This window comes from Crinia signifera, chromosome 4, assembly GCF_055691185.1.
Source record: "Crinia signifera chromosome 4, ASM5569118v1, whole genome shotgun sequence".
NCBI classification, from domain to species: domain Eukaryota; kingdom Metazoa; phylum Chordata; class Amphibia; order Anura; family Myobatrachidae; genus Crinia; species Crinia signifera.
This window is the reverse complement of record NC_139220.1, coordinates 216754172-216773719: the sequence shown is the minus strand read 5'-3', so window position 1 is coordinate 216773719 and position 19548 is coordinate 216754172. Positions and strand designations below refer to the sequence as shown.

Below are 19548 nucleotides of genomic sequence, written 5' to 3'. Positions count from 1 at the left end.
GAGGAGAGGGGCGTGAAGGGCTGTTTGGACTCATTACCATGTGTGTACACCCCGCGTTTCATGGGCGTTCCCATGAAAACGCTGGGCGTACGTATGGTAATGCGGCCGTGACGCACGTGTAGGGGGCGGACATATGACATTGCCGGATGTCAGCTGCCCGCCCAGATCCCTGCTTTTGCACGGAGAAATGCCCGAGTGGTCTGAGCACGCCTGACCACTCGGGCCTGCATTCGATGGTCTGCGACCATCGAATGATGGGGGAGGTTCCCAGAGATTGAAGAGGTGTATACCTGAGAAATCCACTCGTGCTCCGTGCGGTAAGCGGCTTACCGCATTCGGACGCAGTGAGCGATCCGTACGAAAGGCGGGGTTTAGGACGCTCGGTCCTGGCCGCATATTCGGATCTGGCTGCACCAACCAAAATAAGGCCCTTAGTTATTAGTAGAAAAAATAGAGCGTGAAGAAGTCTGTTTGTGGCGCACTGGGGACAATAATTGTTGTTAAAATATAGCTTTTATTAGTTTACTGTAAGATAATTACCAATTGCCACAGCAACATCTTTAAAAACTATTCGTAGAATGTGTGTGTGTGAAAAAAAAGGTGATTGAAAAAAGTAAACTGTGCGTCCAACCCGGCTAGGTGAGTGTGTCACTGTAATTTCCTTTCTTATTCTTTCACAAAGATGATTAGATTAGGGTAGATGCCTTGACAATCAGAATATTTGCTTTATCACTTTAAATTATGTATTTCTTCCAGTGTACTTTATTAGCAAAACCCTTGATTAGATACTTTGATATTTTTGTATCCAGCCAAAATCCTGATCTCAGTTTGTGTTGCTAGTTTAAATGTAACAGTTAATAATGTATTGGCTCAATGCCCAGTTACTGCTGAAGAACTAACCATGGACTTCACTCCTATTTCTGTGTAGATGCCAATAATCTACAAAAATGTATGTTTTTTTTGGAGCTTTGGGACTGGAGTCAGCTCCTGCAAGTGCTGGTGAGAGGGGTGATGAAAGGTGGCCAGTCAATTCTTCAGTGTTTGCTACCCCCACTCCCACTGTTGATTGATTCTGCTCCATCTTGTTCTGAACAGTTTTTCAACACTTCCTTTTGGTGATCTATTTGATTTATCCACAGTTCACTTGTGCATCACAGCGCTGTGCAGCCACAGCAGAGGCATAATAGTAAGATTTGCTATAAATCACACATTATGCTTATACCATGTCCATTTTACATACAGTGAGTGGGAAGTAGGATGCTGCTTCTTACTGGAGACTTGGTCATTCTGGAAGAGTAGCTAAGTATTTCCTTATTATACGTATGCTCACTGTCTGCTGCTTTCCTGATCACTATTTACCAACCTAGCAGCCTGCTTCTAATAATCCCAATCTCCTAGTGACTATGACCATGGGTATTTACCGGGACCTGGAAACACTGCTGTCCAATTGCTGCTTCATGACTACCGTACATCTTGTCTAATTGTTTTCACTTTGTACATTGCCAGAAACTATCTTTTGGAGTTAACCTTGAGCTGTGACCTGTGGATGGCTCACAATGAAGATCATTACCCATTGAGAAGCACTGCTGGTACACAGTCAAAGTCAGCAACACCATCCACAGTTTATTTCTTGTAAATTGAAGCCAAGGGGTCTCTTACAGACAATGTTCACAAAAAGATCAGTGTTGGAAGGCATTGCAAACAAGGGAAAGAGTTGCATGCACACTACCCCTCGTTAATAGCTTTTGGTTCATTCACTAAGCCGCACTACTTTGCCTGAACAAATCTACCCTTGTTCTTTACTTGTAACCCTGTCCCATCAAGTTGACATAACTTTCCCAGTATTTGGACATAAAAGTTGTGTTGTAGTTAGCATAGAAATTAATCAAAGGTGGGAGCTTCAGTATTGTGTGGAGACTGCACTAGGAGGTTAATGCAAATATATTAGAGAAGTAAACTGTAATGTAAGTAGCAGTGTGGTATAATGGTCAGTGGAACATGATAGCTGTGAAGACAGCTATCATGGGCAGCACGTATGATGTAATGGTTAGCATTACTGCCTCACAGCCCTGAGGGTTCAATTCCCACCATGGCCCTAACTGTACAGAGTTTGTATATTCCCCCTGTGCTTGCGTGGGTTTCCTTTGGGTACTCCGGTTTCCTCCCACAATCCAAAAATATTTTTGTAGGTCAATTGGCTCTAGGGTTACCAGCAACCATCCAGGATTACTCCAGACAGTCTGGTAATTAAGACCGGAGTCTGATGGAGTGGCGTTCTTGGACTATGCAATGTCTGGACAGTAGCTACCTATTTAATACATGTGGTAGATAATATAGATTGTAGAGCTTCAATGGGGCAAAGATTGATGTGAATGTTCAAATAGTCTCTGTAAAGCACTGCCGAATATGTGTGCAATACATAAACCATTGGTAATAAATACTAAATAAAAATTAATAAAATGAAAGATGCACATTAATAGCTTGCAGAGAAAATAATCATCTGTGCATACTTGCACACTTTCTAGGAATTTTGAGGGAGACTCACACATGTCCCAGGGGAGTGGGTAACCGTTCCTCATATTGCTAACTCTGTGTTGGTGTGGGTGTGAGGGAGGAGCCTGATAACGCAATTGTATATATATTGTGTCCTTTTTGTTCTTGGTGGTGTGGGACACAATGACACAACCCATGGTGCCACTTCTCTATTTCCCACAAGGTAAGCAGTTAATTACTGTACAAGTAAAAAATCTTTTTTGACACAAAAAATAAAATCAACCCATATTGTGACTCGGAACGTCACTCATTTCTACAGAAAACAAGAAACTAGCTGTGTTATGAACAGCGGTGATCTAGCAGCGTACATGGATCTATTCCCTGCATTACAGTAACTCATAATGTATTTGCAAAGTGAGCGCCTGAAGCTTTGTGTTACACAATAACAAAGCCGCTTACCTCTGCCACATTGTTGTTATCAATTGGTCCATTCAGATCAGAGCGCTGCTGTTTTCTTGGCTCTTCCACACTGTTACACACCTAGACATAATAAATGTAAACCCTTCATTACACACACCAGGGAAAGGTAGTCAAGTCAATAGAACCTTATTGACATTGTTACCAATATTTAATTATAATTTAGACATTTTGGGGCTCATGATAGCTGATTCAGTCAGTCAAACTGGTAAAATGCTCAGATGGCTGAGCTGACTGTACTTGCACGGTGTGTCCAGTCTGACATGTGTAGCATATCGGCATTACTACTGTAGCTGTGGTACAGTATACAGTATGAGCCTAGCTCCTGTCAGGAGGACTGGCTCCACGTTGACAGTAGAAAAGCTAAAAGTGCAGAACAATTCACGCACAATAGAGTACATGACTGGAGAGTACTAGTAATAGTTATAAAGGGCCTGATTCAGAGTTGATCGCTGATAAGCAAATTCATAGATCAAGCGATTATTAAATGACCTCACATGCGTACGGATCATACTGAACATACATGAGGGTGAATAGCGACAGAAATTTCATACAGATCGTAAATGCAATGTGGCTAGAACTTGACAGACAGGAAGTTGGGTGGTGGACACCTGCCATTTTCAGGGAGTGTCCGAAAAAAATGCAGGCATGCCCCGGTGTATTTAAGGGAGGGTCAATGACAACAGCACCGTTCTTGACTGCAGATGACAGGTAGGGTCCGAGTTACTCACATTTGAACAGACTGGAATAATCATTCAATGCACGGTGAATTGCGTATGGATGTGCAGGTGGATAGCGCTCTGCGATCATTTCGCAATTCATTCACAGATTTGCACAGGGCGGAATTTCTTTCTGTCTGGGCAGTGGCTATTTACTCGCAGACATCTGCAACTGTGCAGATCAGCCACCAGGTCTGAATCAGGCCCAAAGTCACAATCACCAAATTAAATTAGTGCAGGATAAAATTCACAGTTCCTGCAGCTCCAGTAAACCTGGCCTACTGACACCATCCTTGCTGATTCGGTGACCTGTCCGACCTACCCACAGATGCCCCTGGATATTCAACTGGATCAATCGAATTTGTGATAACAGCCCGATCCCTAATTATTCTAGCAAAAACAAGAGGAAGTCTACATAAGTGGGAACCGTGGGTCCTTGAAAATATAGGACAACTCAGGACACTTCCAGTCACCAGTCTGGATACATCTATACACCAGACCACCCAGGATGGTAACATTGATTGTCAGTTATTAAGCGCCACCAAACTCAAATATCCCGGTGACATACTTTTTAAATTTAAAAATTTAAAAACTTTTGATTCACACCCATTTTATCTAATTTTATTTTTATTTCCATATCATTGAATTTTTTTGTATATTCAATTTGTTATATTTTTGAGAACCGTCTGATCCAATTATTGGCATAGCCAGCGCTGACACTACTTTCTTCTTAATTTTTCTATCCATTGGGGTCTGACAACCCCGTGTCAGCTGCTGTTTGGTTGCGCACCACGCACACATATTCTTAAATCAATAAAAACTTGAGACTTCCGCTTCCGGCTTCATGCTGCACGCACGCTACTGACAGCAGCTCCGTGCAGCCGTCCACTCACCCGCTAAACGGAGCCCTTCCAAGAGCTCCAAACACCGGCATCACCCTCCAGACACCACCCGCTGCCTCCATGGACAAGTCTCCGTCCCCGGGCTACGCACAGAAGCCGCAGCAGAGACCCGAGAAACGCCGCGCCGAATCCAACATGGCGCCGGATCCGGACACTGCTCCTCCATCGCCTGCCTCCAGACAGTCTACCCCACAGAAAAACCCCGGCAACACGCAGGTACATAAGAACCCTGATGCTCCAGCCACGTATGGAGATATAGTAGAGGCAATTAAAGCCACAATGCCCCCTATTCTAGCAATTGCGGTGGCAGAAATTACACAGAAAATCCAGCACCTCACTACTAGAGTCACAGACTCAGAAAACACAATAGGCGCTTTGAGTCATGACATGCATAATGTTCAAAGGGACATAATTAAACTACAAAAGGAAAATTTCCAGTTATGGAATCGTCTGGACGACGCCGAAAATCGCTCCAGACGTAACAATATCAGAGTGATAGGTCTGCCTGAGACCCTTAAAGGGCCGGCTCTCACTACATTTGCATCCTCCACCCTGCCCCAGATCCTGGGTATACAAGACGAATGCAAGGATATAGTCATAGAACGGATCCACAGGGTGGGACCCCAGCTCAGACATGCAGATGCCAGACCACGTGCAGTGCTGTTCAGATGCATGAACTACCTGCACAAGGTGGCCATATGGAAAGCTTCACGTAAACATCAGGATCTTAACTGGGAGGGGAAAAAGATAAGGATCTTCCAAGACTTTTCTGTTGAGCTCTCGAAACAGCGCAGAGCATTCTCCACAGTCTGTTCCCGTCTAGTAGCAGAGGGGCAGAAATTTGCCCTCATGTACCCTGCTCGCCTCCGCATATTTACAGCAGACTCTCATTTTGACTTCTCCTGCCCCGAAGATGCCACAGACTTCCTGCGAGAGAGACATCCCCCACCCAACGAGGATATCTCTGACCCACACGAGACCCACGCCCGAGCTTGACCACTTACTGCAAATCCATAGACTCACAGAAATGCACTCAGGATGAACCGTCCCCCCTTGCATATTCCCTGAGGCCAAACCAGGGTCATTTACCTCAACCTGGATATCCGCTTTGAAGCTTATAGTGACACTACCCACCAAAGTCCCAACGCCTAACAATAGTCACCCACCAAGCCACAGTTGCAGGCCACTAACTCCAACTTTCAGACACAATCAAGTCAACTGATGGCGGTGACCCCCCAGCTATTATAGCTCCCCAATTATCCTCCTGCCCAATATCCTAGTTTAAAAAAAAAAAAAAAAAAAAAAAAATCTGGAATGAACTGAAAGGACGCTTGGCACACCTTGCCATGATCCGGATTCGATCCCCACATGGTCCCCCCTATTGTTGGAGGACAGTTAATACTAATCTCATTTTTATAATGATTTATGCGGTTGTCCTCAAGTTTGTTAACAAACTTCGGCATGTGTTACATGCACTTTACAGTTATACTTATATATGTTTTGTCTCCCTAGTCTTGTGTACATGTTCCCTCCCCCCCTCTCTCCCTCTCTGTATCCCCACCTACAGACAGGAACGAAGAATGGAGACATCCAGAGAGCATCTCGCCCGCGCAGACTTATCACCCTTCGACACACATGACTGAGCTGAAGATAGGCTCCCTCAATGTGGGAGGACTACACTCACCGGCAAAACGCCGAAAGGTATTGCTTTATCTCCAGAGGCAGTCTCTCGATATAGTTTGTCTCCAAGAGACACATTTATTATCCCCTGAAATAGCCAAACTCCAAATGCTAAAATGGAGAGTGCTAGCGTCTGCACCCTATAATAGCAAAGCCAGAGGAGTAGTTATCCTCTGCTCTAAATCACTTCCAATTACTATCTCCCACACAATAGCAGACCCTGAAGGGAGATATCTCATAGCACATGCTTCCATAGCCAATGCAGACTACACAATTTGCTCAATATATGCCCCTAACACTTACAGCAAGAAGTTCTTTACCACCCTGATAAATCTCCTCTCACCAAGAGTTGAATCAAAAATCATCCTATGTGGTGATTTCAACCTAACATCACACCCCTTTCTAGACAGGTCTTCCACCACCATAAAACCTAGACATCCCCCCAAAATAGGCATACCCTTTTTAGCACAGTCCCTTAATCTGTTAGATATATGGAGAGCTAGCCACCCAACCTCACGCGAATATACATGTCTCTCAGCGGCACACCACACCCAATCTCGTATAGATTACATACTAATCTCTACATCCCTATTTTCACTTACAAAAGACCCCCAAATTCAACCAATACACATCTCAGATCACGCCCTAATACATTGTACGATTACTACATCAAAAGAGCGCTCCAACTATAAGGCTTGGAGGTTCCCAGCACAGTTATGTAATTCAGAACCATTTCAAAAATATCTTTCCACTGCTTGGGAAGAATACCATTCTCACAACTCTGAACATCTAGCCTCCAACCCTGCCAACTACTGGATGGCCGCCAAAGCCTATCTCAGAGGCCTGATAATAACTTACGAAAACCGCCTCAAAAAACGCTCAACCCAAGAATACATTTCTCTCCAAACTTCTTTGACCGAAGCCTATGCTAATTACACCCAAAACCCCACACACCAAAACAAAACAGCATACCAAAAAGCCAAACTCTTACTAGACAATTCCCTACTAGCCTCAGCAGACAAATCCCAATTCTTATCTAACTACCGCTTCCACAAATACGGGAATAAGACAGGGAAACTATTATCTACAATCCTGAACTCAGACAGATCACCCATGCTTATCCACCCCCTGACGAAAAGTGACGGCACACTCACAACAACTAACTCACAAATCTCACAAGTCATGACAGAGTATTACGCTTCCATATACTCCAACCCCATCACAGTCCACCAAGGCGACACACATGACACTAATACCACATCCATAGACAACCACCCCCCCGAGGTATGGGACACAACTTCATACCCCAAAATCCCAGAAGAAACAGCCCAGACACTCACTACCCCAATCACATTAGATGAAGTATTGGGAGTGATCAAACACCTGAAATGTGCTAAAGCACCAGGCCCAGACGGATTTTCAGGAGATTTTTATCGCATGTTCGCAGACAAAGTAGGCCCAATCTTAGTATCTACATTTAACTTTATTTTAATTAACAATGCCCCTCCTCCATATTTCAACTCGGCAATAATCAAGGTGCTCCCTAAACCAGGCAGGAACCTATCCAATCCCGGATCCTATAGACCCATTTCGTTACTCAATAACGACTACAAAATACTGACAAAAATACTCTCCGACAGACTTAACCCCCTGCTCCCGCTCATTATACACCAGGACCAAACTGGTTTCATCAAAGGTAGGCACTCAGTTCGCAATGTCAGGAAACTATTAGCGGCAACCCAATCCTTCCACCTTGATGAAATCACAGACACCCAGGCACTACTGTTGGCAATTGATGCAGAGAAAGCATTTGATTTAGTACTATGGCCACACCTATATCAAACGATGAATAAATTCGGTATACCCATCACATTCATAAATTTTATTAAATCTATATACAATAACTCCACATCCCAAATAGCCTGCAACGGCTTCTTATCAGCCCCTTTCCCCATACAAAGGGGAACAAGACAGGGATGCCCCCTGTCACCCCTCCTCTTTGACATCGCGCTAGAACCTCTGGCCATAGCCCTCAGGGAAAACTCACAATTCTCTGGTATCACTGTCAAATCCATAGAGCTTAAATTGGCACTCTTCGCGGACGACATGATTTTGTTTGTCACTGATCCCCTTAAGTCCATCCCAGCTATAATGAACACTATACATTCCTTTAGTTCATTTTCAGGTTACAAAATTAATGTAAGCAAAACAGAAATCCTTCCGATCACCCCCCTCGCTCCCCCAGTAATTTCCAGCCCCATCTTACAACAATTCAACATCCAAACCACAAACATAAAATATCTCGGAATTCTCATCACACCCAACCCTAGACAAATATATAAAACTAACATCACACCAATTATATCCAAAATCAAATCACAACTAGAGTGCTGGACTAAATTACCTATCTCTCTCTTGGGAAGAGCTGCTGTTCTAAAAAGCGTGATCTTCCCTAAGCTATTTTACATACTACAGATGATCCCCTGCACCATATTAAAGCGAGACACGCTAACATTGAATAAACTCATGTCCAACTTTTTATGGAAGGGAAAAAGGCCCAGGATGTCACTCCCAAAACTACACCTCCCCACAGATAAAGGGGGATTAAAAATCCCAGACTTCCAAGCATACGCATGGGCAATACATTTTAGATATATTTCAGACTGGCTAAGTGATCTCTCCTCATACACAGACCTTGACCTAGACAAAGCCATATGCCACCCATATGCCCCTAGCGCCCTCATCCACTCAAAACCCAAGCAAATTCCCACCATAATACTACAACACATATTATTCCGAGACACCTATGACGCGTGGATACAGGTGAATAAAAAACTAGACAGAGACCCCACAATATCCCCATTTATTCCGATTTGGGGCAACCCCAACTTCCCCCCGTCAACTTCGAACCGAGGTTTCTCAGAATGGACACGCAAAGGATTAGACATGGCCACGAAGCTGTTTGACCCTGGAGGGACCATCTTTACCTTCGACACGCTCCAATCCAGATATGACCTCCCCAAATCACACTTCTTTATGTATCTACAAGCAAGACACTACATAGGCCCGCTCTCCCTCTCCATAACCCTCACAAATCACTCTGACCCACTACTCCGCTTCTTTAACATAATACAAACACAAGACTTCAAAATAGCACACATATATGACCCTATTCTCCAAACCCACTCAACTAAACATTTACAATACCTTCAGGATAAGTGGAAACAGGACCTCCCAGAAACCCACACGGTAGAAGACATCTTTCAAAATTTTGCTAAAGACATGAAGGTTCTTCGATCCCCCTATCTGCAAGAGGTCCACTTCAAGGTAATGCATCGCATATATTATGCACCAGCCCAAACAAAATACATGGCAAAAGATGCAACAGGCGAGTGTCCCAAATGCAGACTGGGGAATGCAAAATTTTACCACTGCTTCTGGGCTTGCTCCAAGATACTAAAGTTCTGGAGGAAGACCATAAACTATATCAATAATATGTTCAAAATCAAAATATCCATCGACCCTCTGGCATGCCTATGCCTAAATTACTCCGCCTGGCACTTTCCCCCAACTTTCTCAAAAAATATTCCACTTCTCACAATATGCCTAACCCTAGCAAAAAAAATAATATTAACACACTGGATCTTAACCTCAACTCCCTCCATAGCTGAACTACATTCTAAACTTCTCCAATTAGCATTATATGACAGAAGGTCAGTCCAACTGGACCCATTTTTTAGTTACCAGAAATTTGTAAGAATCTGGGAACCCTTTATCCATACCCTAGACCCAATACAAAGGCAAAATTTTACCCAAACACATAGCAATCACGGCAAAGCAGACACAACTAAACAGAATTTGCATAAGACCTAGACTAGACTAACAGCACTCCAAAGATAAGGCTAGCCACAGTAAAGACTATACCCTCTGGAGATAACTCATACCCAATCCACACGCTTATCTTAACATGATTGTCACGAGACATCTAGCTGGTTTACGGGACTGCGCGGCCGAGATCAGAAGAACCCTTAACTCTCCAAGGATGAAGACAAAAGAATCCCGTCATACTATATTGTCATCAGAGTTCCATATCAAGACTTATCCCTCCACCCCCCCTCCTTCCCTCACTTAATCCCCAATGTGTCTAGTCCACGTCTGGTTAAATATTGTTACCAAATTCATAGTATGGTTATAATGGTTTACAATAGAAAATTGGTCTACTGTAAGGACTCGGAGATAACCCTTCCCCTTCCTTCAACCCCCCTCCTTTTTTTTTTTTTTTTTCTCTTAACCTACCCTCCCCACCCCCCCACCTTCTCCCCCCTTTCTCTTTCCACCCCATCCCCCCACCTTACCTGTTTATTAGATATCTCATGCTCATAAGGCTCGACAGGGTAGACAAATTTAAGGAAATCTGTTTGATACATTTTCCACTACTCTCCATTATGATACCCAGTCAATGTATACTTTTATTGTATTATTTACATTATTTGAAAACTTCAATAAAATGTTTAAACAAAAAAAAAAAAAAAAAAAAAAAAAATAAAAAAAATAAAAAAAAAAAAAAAAAAAAAAAAAAAAAAAATAAATCAATAAAAACTTGTCGCCTTGGCATTTAAAATATTTTCCTCATGTTAAAAGATTAAATGGAAATGAGCTTTATTGTTGCAGAAAGTTTGTTACATGGATGTCATAATGCAAACACTGTAGGCTGCAGTAACCACATCAGTATTAACATTGTGGGAAGGATTCATATTTATTCAGCCGAATACAAGTCGCCACAGATCATTATCAGTTCACTTTATCTCACATAGGCAGATTTATTAAGCTCGGTGAAGTGATAAAGAGTCTGATTTTTATCACTGGCCAATCAGTTCCTACCTGTCATTTTTCAAACCAAGCCTGTAACTTCACAGATAGGAGCGGATTGGCCAGTGATAAAAAACAGACACTTTATCACTTCACCGAGCTTAATAAATCTGCCCCATGGTTTGTGAGCGCTTCACTATAAATTGAAGTGCTCGTATGCTAAGAAAAGCACCCTGGCTCTGCACCTAGCTAGTTTTAGGGGATGCGCATGCGCGCTAGCACGTGCGCTCATGAGCAGATTGCACCCCAAGCTAAACAAAATGATTTACAGTACTTGATAACAATATCATTTACATGTCTGACTGGTGTAGGATCGAGAATTTGAAGCATCAGATAAATCGTCTTAGTGTTTGGCACCTAGACCTTCTCACATTTGCATAGACAGTAAAGTCCTTTGGATGGTTCCTAAATTGCATTTGGATTTACGATCCATTGACAATTCTCACACAATTTTGCATGAGGCGGTTACTCTTTCTGTCTGGGCAGAAGATTGCTCCTCACAGTCCTCTGTAAATTCTTACATTAGTGTACAAGTCTGAATTAGGCACTAGACGTTGAGTACAAATGGGGCAAACATTTAGATAACTACTTAATCACAATGTACAGCAAAAGTAAAAACTACAGGAGATTGATTATATTGGAATCATTAAGTAACTGAGCAAAAATCTGATCTGATCCTCTTGGGAATGAAATAATGATGCAGAATAAATATGAATTACGTTCGGCAGAGATAGTTTTTTTGCATTAACAAAATGATACTATTATATCTTTCAGATATGTTTTCGTCAAAAGTGGCACCATGGGAAAACCAAGAAAGTATTCTAGCATTATACATATTTATAAATCCAGTAGGGCTCTGTTCTACTAGAGTCTATTGATTAAATTTAATGTAGCCTAGAAGCAGAATGGAGGATCTTCTCATACTGAAAGCAGTAATGCAGAAAATTAGCAATACCATAATGCCTGTGTTCTACTGAATGTTGTGAGCACATCTAGAAAATTACATTTTGTGTGTATATCCAGTGTTCACACTTTAAAAGTTCTGCAAGCAAGTCATTTCTACTCTTTTGTTTATACTTTCCAGACAATTTGTTTTATGTTATGCACACTGAAGAAAAGACATGCAGGGTATATCGTCCATTAGCCCCGATACCCATTGTTATCGGGTATTATGTTGTTCCTTAGGCACAGCCGCCGGATTAAGCGAAAACATATGGGAACGGGGACTTATTCTTGACACCATGGTGGGAAATTAAATAGTATGAGAGATTCAGAAAGTGAGAGATTTGGTAAAAATCTCCAGGTTTTTTAAAGCGGCAATCATTTACACTGCAAAACCAGTTTAATTTTGCAGTGTAAATGATTGCCACTTTAAAACACTGGAGACTTCTTACCATAGCTCTCAATTTCTAAATCTCTCATCCTATTGCTTTTAACCCCATGTGTTTTTGCCCGATCGAGTGTCCATTTTTTAAAAAATATTACCTTTGTATTAAAGGAGCTCATTACAATATACTTAACAGTACGCATTACAATATACTCATTGCAAGCCGGTACAGATTAGTCAAATTATCAACAGAAAAAAAAATACAATAAGGTACTTGTTTCCTAGCACGGCCACACCGATTTACATCGGGGTGGTCGTGTCGGAAAAATCGGGTCGATCGCATCGCATGCGATTTGGTCGCATGCGATGCGATGGACGCGACCGACCCGATTTTGGACCCGATTTTTTGATTGAATGAAATGTAAATCGGGTTCCTGGGACCCGATTTTACATTGGATTCAATGTAAAATATTCCCTAGACCCCCAAATTTCACGACGTAAACCCCACCCCCCGATAGACGCCAACCCGAAGCGTGGCGAGCGCAGCGAGCCCGCGAGGGGCGGCGGTGCGCGTCCTCCGACCTTTTCATTCCCCTACTATCCACTAGGGCGTGGAGTGAGAATAGAATAGTGTGGCGAGCGCAGCGAGCCACCGAGCCCGAAGCGTGGCGAGCGCAGCGAGCCCCGCGAGGGGACGCGGATACCTGTGAAGCCCGCGAAGGGACGCGTTTACCTGTGAAGATATCCGTGTCCCCTCACGGGGCTCGCTGCGCTCGCCGCGCTTCGGGCTCGGTGGCTCGCTGCGCTCGCCACCCTATTCTATTCTCACTCCACGCCCTAGTGGATAGTAGGGGAATGAAAAGGTCGGAGGACGCGCACCGCCGCCCCTCGCGGGCTCGCTGCGCTCGCCACGCTTCGGGTTGGCGTCTATCGTGGGGTGACGACGGGGACATCTATAATGTGAAATGGGTCATATTGGCCCATTTCACATTTTTCACATTTTTTTAAAGGTGAGATGGACTTAATCAAGTCCATCTCATCTTGTGCCATTATAATGGCACAAGACCGACGCGATCCTCACGATTTCAATGTTAAAAAATATTTTAACATTGAAGCCTATGGGGAAATCGGGGGCATCGCGTCGGTCGCGTCGGGACCAATGTTAATGGTCCCGACCGCCGCGATGCCCCCGATATTGTGTCTTAGCCGGCAAAATGGACCTGATTTCAAAGGAAATCGGGTCCATCGTGTGGATCGTGTACCTTAACTTAAAGGTACACGATCCATAAGATTGTGGCCGTGCTAGGAAACAAGTACCTACAATAATATATAGGCAATGGTATAACAAATATAACAATTATACTCCACTGTTACCCAGTATATAGATTGCCCATTGTTGACTGATAAATATGGCCACTAATTGGATACCACTAATTGGATACTGAGATAATAACCATCCAGTTTTTTTTTATCACCCAAAATACATTTGGTCTAATAGGATAGTGTCCACAGTATAAGCTAACACAGTTTCCTTGTGATAATCTTTAAACACTACTAAGTACTTGGTAATAAGCCTACCAAGACAAGTTTTGTGCATGCCCTACAGTATTTGATGCCATATTCTAAATTCCATGGACTCTGTCATCTTCAAGAATGAGGGTCTATTATGACAGCAAAGAAAACTGTAACCACCTGAGTGAAAGGTCTTCTCCCCATTTACTATAATAATCCCTTTCAGGTAAGGGATTCCCAACAAAGAGCATATAACAATGGCTGACGCCTGCTTTAGTTCCCAGTATGTCAGTAGCAGAGGATCTAGTCAGGAAATGTTTTACTATTAAAATAAAACATTTTTAACATTGCAAGGACAGGCAGCTTCACAAACAATCTTCTTATCCAGTGTACTATAAACAACATCTTAAAATCCTAATAGGGTAATTGCCTCCCCTAGAATATGTTTAGTGAACCTAACTCAATCTTTTGTCCACTAACTTCAAACATCTAATTATAAAGTTAATGACAAGTCAATATATAATTTGCTGCTAGTGTATAGATCTGGATATATAAACTCCTCCGTTGACTGAACATGGCTCCTGAATTTACACTATCACCCACTCTATACATGAAATCTGCTTTAGCAAACGATGCTGGGGCTAATTCAGGTTGGATGGCATTAGCGATCCAACCTGCATTATTGAACTAATTCAGATTTGATCCCTAATATGAGAATTTGCAGCGGACTGTGAGGAGTAAGCCACCAGAAATACAGTAGCAGGACTATACTATTTTTTATTTCTTTATTAATAGTTTCTAATATAGCGCACACATATTCCGCAGCGCTTTACAGGGATTATTTTGAACAGTCACATCAGTCCCTGCCCCAGTGGAACTTACAATCTATATTCCCTACCACATGTACATGCACACACAGACATTCTGGGTTAATTTGTTGGGAGTCAATATTAACCTACCAGTATATTTTTGGATTGTGGGAGGAAACCGGAGTACCCGGAGGAAACCCACGCAAGCACAGGGAGAATATACAAACTCTGCACAGTTAGAGCGATGGTGGGGATCGAACCCATGACCTCAGTGCTGTGAGACAGTAATGCTAACATTACACCATCCGTGTTGCCCCGTACTAATATTCCTGTATTACTGTACACTGTTTTTAGGAAGTTTTATTATAAATGTCACTGCAGTATTTGTGCCCTATAGTAATTTAGCAGCAGTCTAAATTACATCTTATTAATTTCATGATGGCATAATAGTGCCACACTGGTGGCCACTTAGTGAGGTCTGGGCTATGTCTTTAGGTGACGGAATATGAAAGCAGCAAAATCATGGGACAGAAATTAAATACTTGCAAATTCATCTGTGTCATATTGCTCAGGCAACTCCCGATTGAGCGTCTATTCACAATCTACTGCACAGGGCTTTCTTTCCCGAACAATGGATATATTAATTTCCTTTGGCAAAAGTTCCCTATGAAGCTTTTGCTGAGGAAATGTCAAGAATATAAAGGATCTATTTCTTTACGTGGAGCTTTATCTGCAGTTACATTTGCTTTCGTTATAATCACGATCTAGATTGGGCCATTCAAGAAGCACAGCGTGTGGGCATTTCTGCACAGTGGCCTTGCTTGCCTGTAATTACACTTACTGTACATAAGAGTGTTTGGCTTTGACTAGTATGCCACATAGATGTACTAGGTGTGCTTGCTGTGCTGCTTGTGTTGGCTTTACAGGGTGCTGACTGAGGGCCTTATTCTGGTTGGTGCGGCCGGCCCGTACGCGTACGTTCCGGGTTTTTTAATGATCTGCGCATGCGTACCATCTCCAATGCGCAGGCGCGAACACTCCACAACGCTTACGGACGGGTCTCTCCGTGCGAAAAAACCTGTACGCGAGAGTACGGGCATTGGGGGCGGCATAGGGGCGTGATGAGGGGAGCGGCCGAAATAATGAGGGAAAATGGGCGTAAATATGGGCGTACACGGGGGTGTGCACCAAAAATGAACGGTGCTACTACCGCACAATCGGCTAAAGCACCGTTCATTTCGGACACAAAACAGGCGGCCGCCAACCGCCACCTCAGACCACCCCTACAGATACCGCATGCCAGCGTGCGCCTGGGTTTGCTAATTTACGCTGATTACTACTCAAACACATACACCTGAATGTAATAAGCAATGCTGCAGTCTATTAAGTCCAAACCATGATTTCACTACCTGCAAGCCACACACAGCACTCAAACACATTGGAAGCTTATCTTTCTATACTTCTCTACATTTAAAGGTTTGTTTAATTTAAGGTAAGAATCTTTTTAAGACCTGCTTATATATGCTAAGGTAGGTATTTGTTAAACAGTTATACACATTCACTACGTGCTTTCATAGACTTTACACAGAAGCACACTCAATCTGCACAAGTCGACATGTGTCAACGTGTTCACTCTAATACAAACATAGGTTTTGTATTTATGATACAATAACATAAACCACATCTAACACCTACAAAGGATGTTTCAGCAATGTTTTAAGCCCATGCCCACTATTTTGCACACAATCTTCAATTGAGTTAATAGAAAACAATAATTGAATAACAATTAGAATAATTAATTAATTGTCAGAATTATAGTTTAAAGGCAAGATTAGCAGGTCCATATATGTGAAGGGTATGCCAGCGTGCACGGACGTACGCTCACTCTCACGAGCGGTGACATAAGCTGAGTTTTTCCATTGAAAACAATAGGGACCCGTCCGTGCAAGCTGGCGTACGCTCAGATAGCCGCAAGAAGTCGGTGGGAAGACGGACGAGAGACGTCCGTAAATGGTGGCGTACGCTCTGTTGTACGCCAGTTGTCGGAGTCTAAGGGGTGAGCCGTCGGTGTACGTTGGCGTACGCTCAATTGTACACCACTCCCCTTCGACGTTGTTTCTGGCCGTACGTATGCGGCTGATTTGTGGGTGGTCTTAACCTCAACGGCCGCGTACGGAGAGCGTACGCTAATATGGAACGTACGCACGTTTGGCCGCACCGATCAGAATAACCTCCTGAGTGTAGCTAGTGTGTTATCAGTGCAGACAGAGGGCGAGATTCTCTAATATTCACAGCTCAGCTCCGCCCCCCTTCGCCTCTCTTTGCATACATAATTATCGCACATGCACTAACATATGCGATAATTATGGCAAAGGACAGCTCTTGCGTTAAGAGGTCCCAGCAGGTCCCGGCGGCTCCCCCCTCCCTCCCACACCCGGCGCTGCTGCTGCTGCACCGAGCTCTCCTCCTCCCTGCACCCGGAAGAGGATCAGTGCAGGGAGGAGGTCACAGGTCCGGGCAGCACAGCTCTGTGCTGCCCGGACACAGGTGAGGGGGCGATGCGGGGCGGCGGTGGGTCGGTGCGGGGCGGGTTCGCGTTAGAAGCCCATTGGCTTCTATGGGGCATCGCCAGATTTTTTTGGCGATGCCCCCCGCCGCGGTAACCCGGCGGGGGATGCTTAGAGCATCCCGAAATGTGGTAAAAACCCAGATAACTGGGTTTTTACCGCATTTTTACCTTAGAGAATCTCCCCCAGACTCTCTAAATTAATATGACAACAGTATTCATTTCATAGTGGGCCAGATGCACTAAGCTTCAAAAGTGATCAAAAGGAGAGTGATAAACAGCCAGCCAATCATCTACTGCCTGACTTGTCCCAGGCTGTGTTTGAAAAATGTCAGACAGGAGCTGATTGGCTGGTTTTACTTGTGAAATTAAATGCATCTGGCCCAGTGACGGAAAGCTAGGAGGTCTTTTATTATTGTGTTTATGAGGGCCAAGCATACAGAAGCTCAGTAGGCAAGCTCCAGGAGCCAGGGTGGAGAGAGGGCATGCCTGCAGACCCGCTCTGCTCCCTACTCACTGCATCAAAGAACAGGAGGCAGAGACGCTGGATGTAGAGAGCCGGCACCGCAGAGCCTCTGTCCAGATGGTGGTACATACACAGAGTCTCTGTCCACAGTAGTACATACACAGTACTTGCACTACAGCTGCTACCTCATGGAGGTGCAGGGAATGAAGCGCAAGTACAGCAAGAACTTTCAGGTAATGTTGCTGATATGAGAGATAAGGCCACTCTTAGGTGCCCCGGCCCCCCGAAGGTTTAATCCAGCCATGGGAGCACCAACACGCTTGCTGGTAAGGGCACAAAAATGAGGATTGCTATGGGGGATGGGTGTTGTGGCTGCTGCTGAGGTCTGTGCTGGGAGAGGTGTGCTGGGTCAGAGACAAAACTTGCGGTTGTGCTAGGGGACACCAACCAAAATCTTGCTTACATACCTCCCAACTTTGGCACTTCCGCAGGCGGGACGCTGCTGATGCGCGTCGGAGGCGCGTCAAAATTTTCGGGGGCGTGGTCTAATTTGGGGGCATGGCCTATACTCGCGGCTCTTCTGCGAGGCCACGCCCCCATTTTGCCGCTATGGGGGCATGACCCAGAGGCTCTGTGAGCCTCTAGCCATGCCCCCAGCCCCCTGGCTGCGGGAATAGACGCTGTGCACATGCGCACAGCGTTTATTCCCCGCTGCTTAGCAGCTGACAGGGGGGACTCCCAACAGCCCCCCCACACCGCGGGACACTGCCGCCTGCGGGTGGGACAGCGGGACAGGCCCTGACAATCGTGACTGTCCCGATAAAATCGGGACTGTTGGGAGGTATGTGCTTAGTCAGGAGTGTTTTAAGAAAGGAGGAGGTCCGAGTGCAGCCTCCTCCAGCCGGGCCCCTTCCTCTCTGCGTGGTGTTTTTTTCTGGTGATTTCTGCACCAGCAGCAGTGTGGAGTCTGAGCACATAAGCACTCAGACTCCATTGCGCATGAACCACTCAAGTCTGTATTCTCAGCAGATTTCTGATTGTCCAGGCTTTAGTAAATTAGCTAAACTGCCAGTAAATCACAGCAAAATATACACAAATGCAAAACTGCCTCATAGTAAATAGCCCTTAAGGACCCCTACACTTGTCCAACTTGTCTGAAGTCAGACCAGTTTTCCCTTGAACTTCCACAGCAGCTCTCTGGAAGTCTTCACATCCAATTTGGCACTTGACGTGACATTTTTTACATTTACGATTTATCACATGTAAAAGGAGACCTGGGGAAAAAAGACCAAATCGTACAAGTGGGCCTTTAGTGGTGCATTATTTATAGAACATACTGAACAAGGAGCTTTATCCATTTGACTCTTCTTTAGTAAAAACTGCACACCTTCCTATGTTAGACTGTGTTAAATTTAATGGTTTGCATAAACAACTGGAACACAATCTTGAATTATATATTTTTTTTTAAATTTGCCACATAGCCAAAATTAACCTTAATGCACAGGAGATGGGAGGTGTTGACATTGAGCATACTACAGACTTTTTTTTTAAAGATATTGCTTAACCGATTAGCTTCTCTATTTTTTGACACTTGGCAAAGTTATCTGATTATTCTGACTAGGGAACTTCAACATAGGAATTCTGAGGCTCCAAAAAACACAGAGTTGTATGAGCATCAGAGATAATTGGGTAATCTTCTTTTTAGTAGCTTCTCTTCAGTATCTGAAT

At 44.0% G+C, this 19548-nt stretch overlaps 1 protein-coding gene across 5 annotated transcripts in view; it reads right to left on the bottom strand.

The window, feature by feature from the left end:
• The window catches only part of APBA2 (amyloid beta precursor protein binding family A member 2), a 378680-nt gene that overhangs the window by 163984 nt on the left and 195148 nt on the right, over positions 1 to 19548 (bottom strand). For 4 of the 5 annotated variants that reach the window (XM_083183774.1, XM_083183772.1, XM_083183771.1 and 1 more), the window contains one exon: positions 2953 to 3033. The exons of the other annotated variant lie outside the window; for it this stretch is intronic. In XM_083183774.1, the coding sequence (XP_083039900.1) occupies positions 2953 to 3033 (81 nt within the window). The remainder of the gene's footprint in view (positions 1 to 2952; positions 3034 to 19548) is intronic. 5 annotated transcript variants of the gene reach the window in all.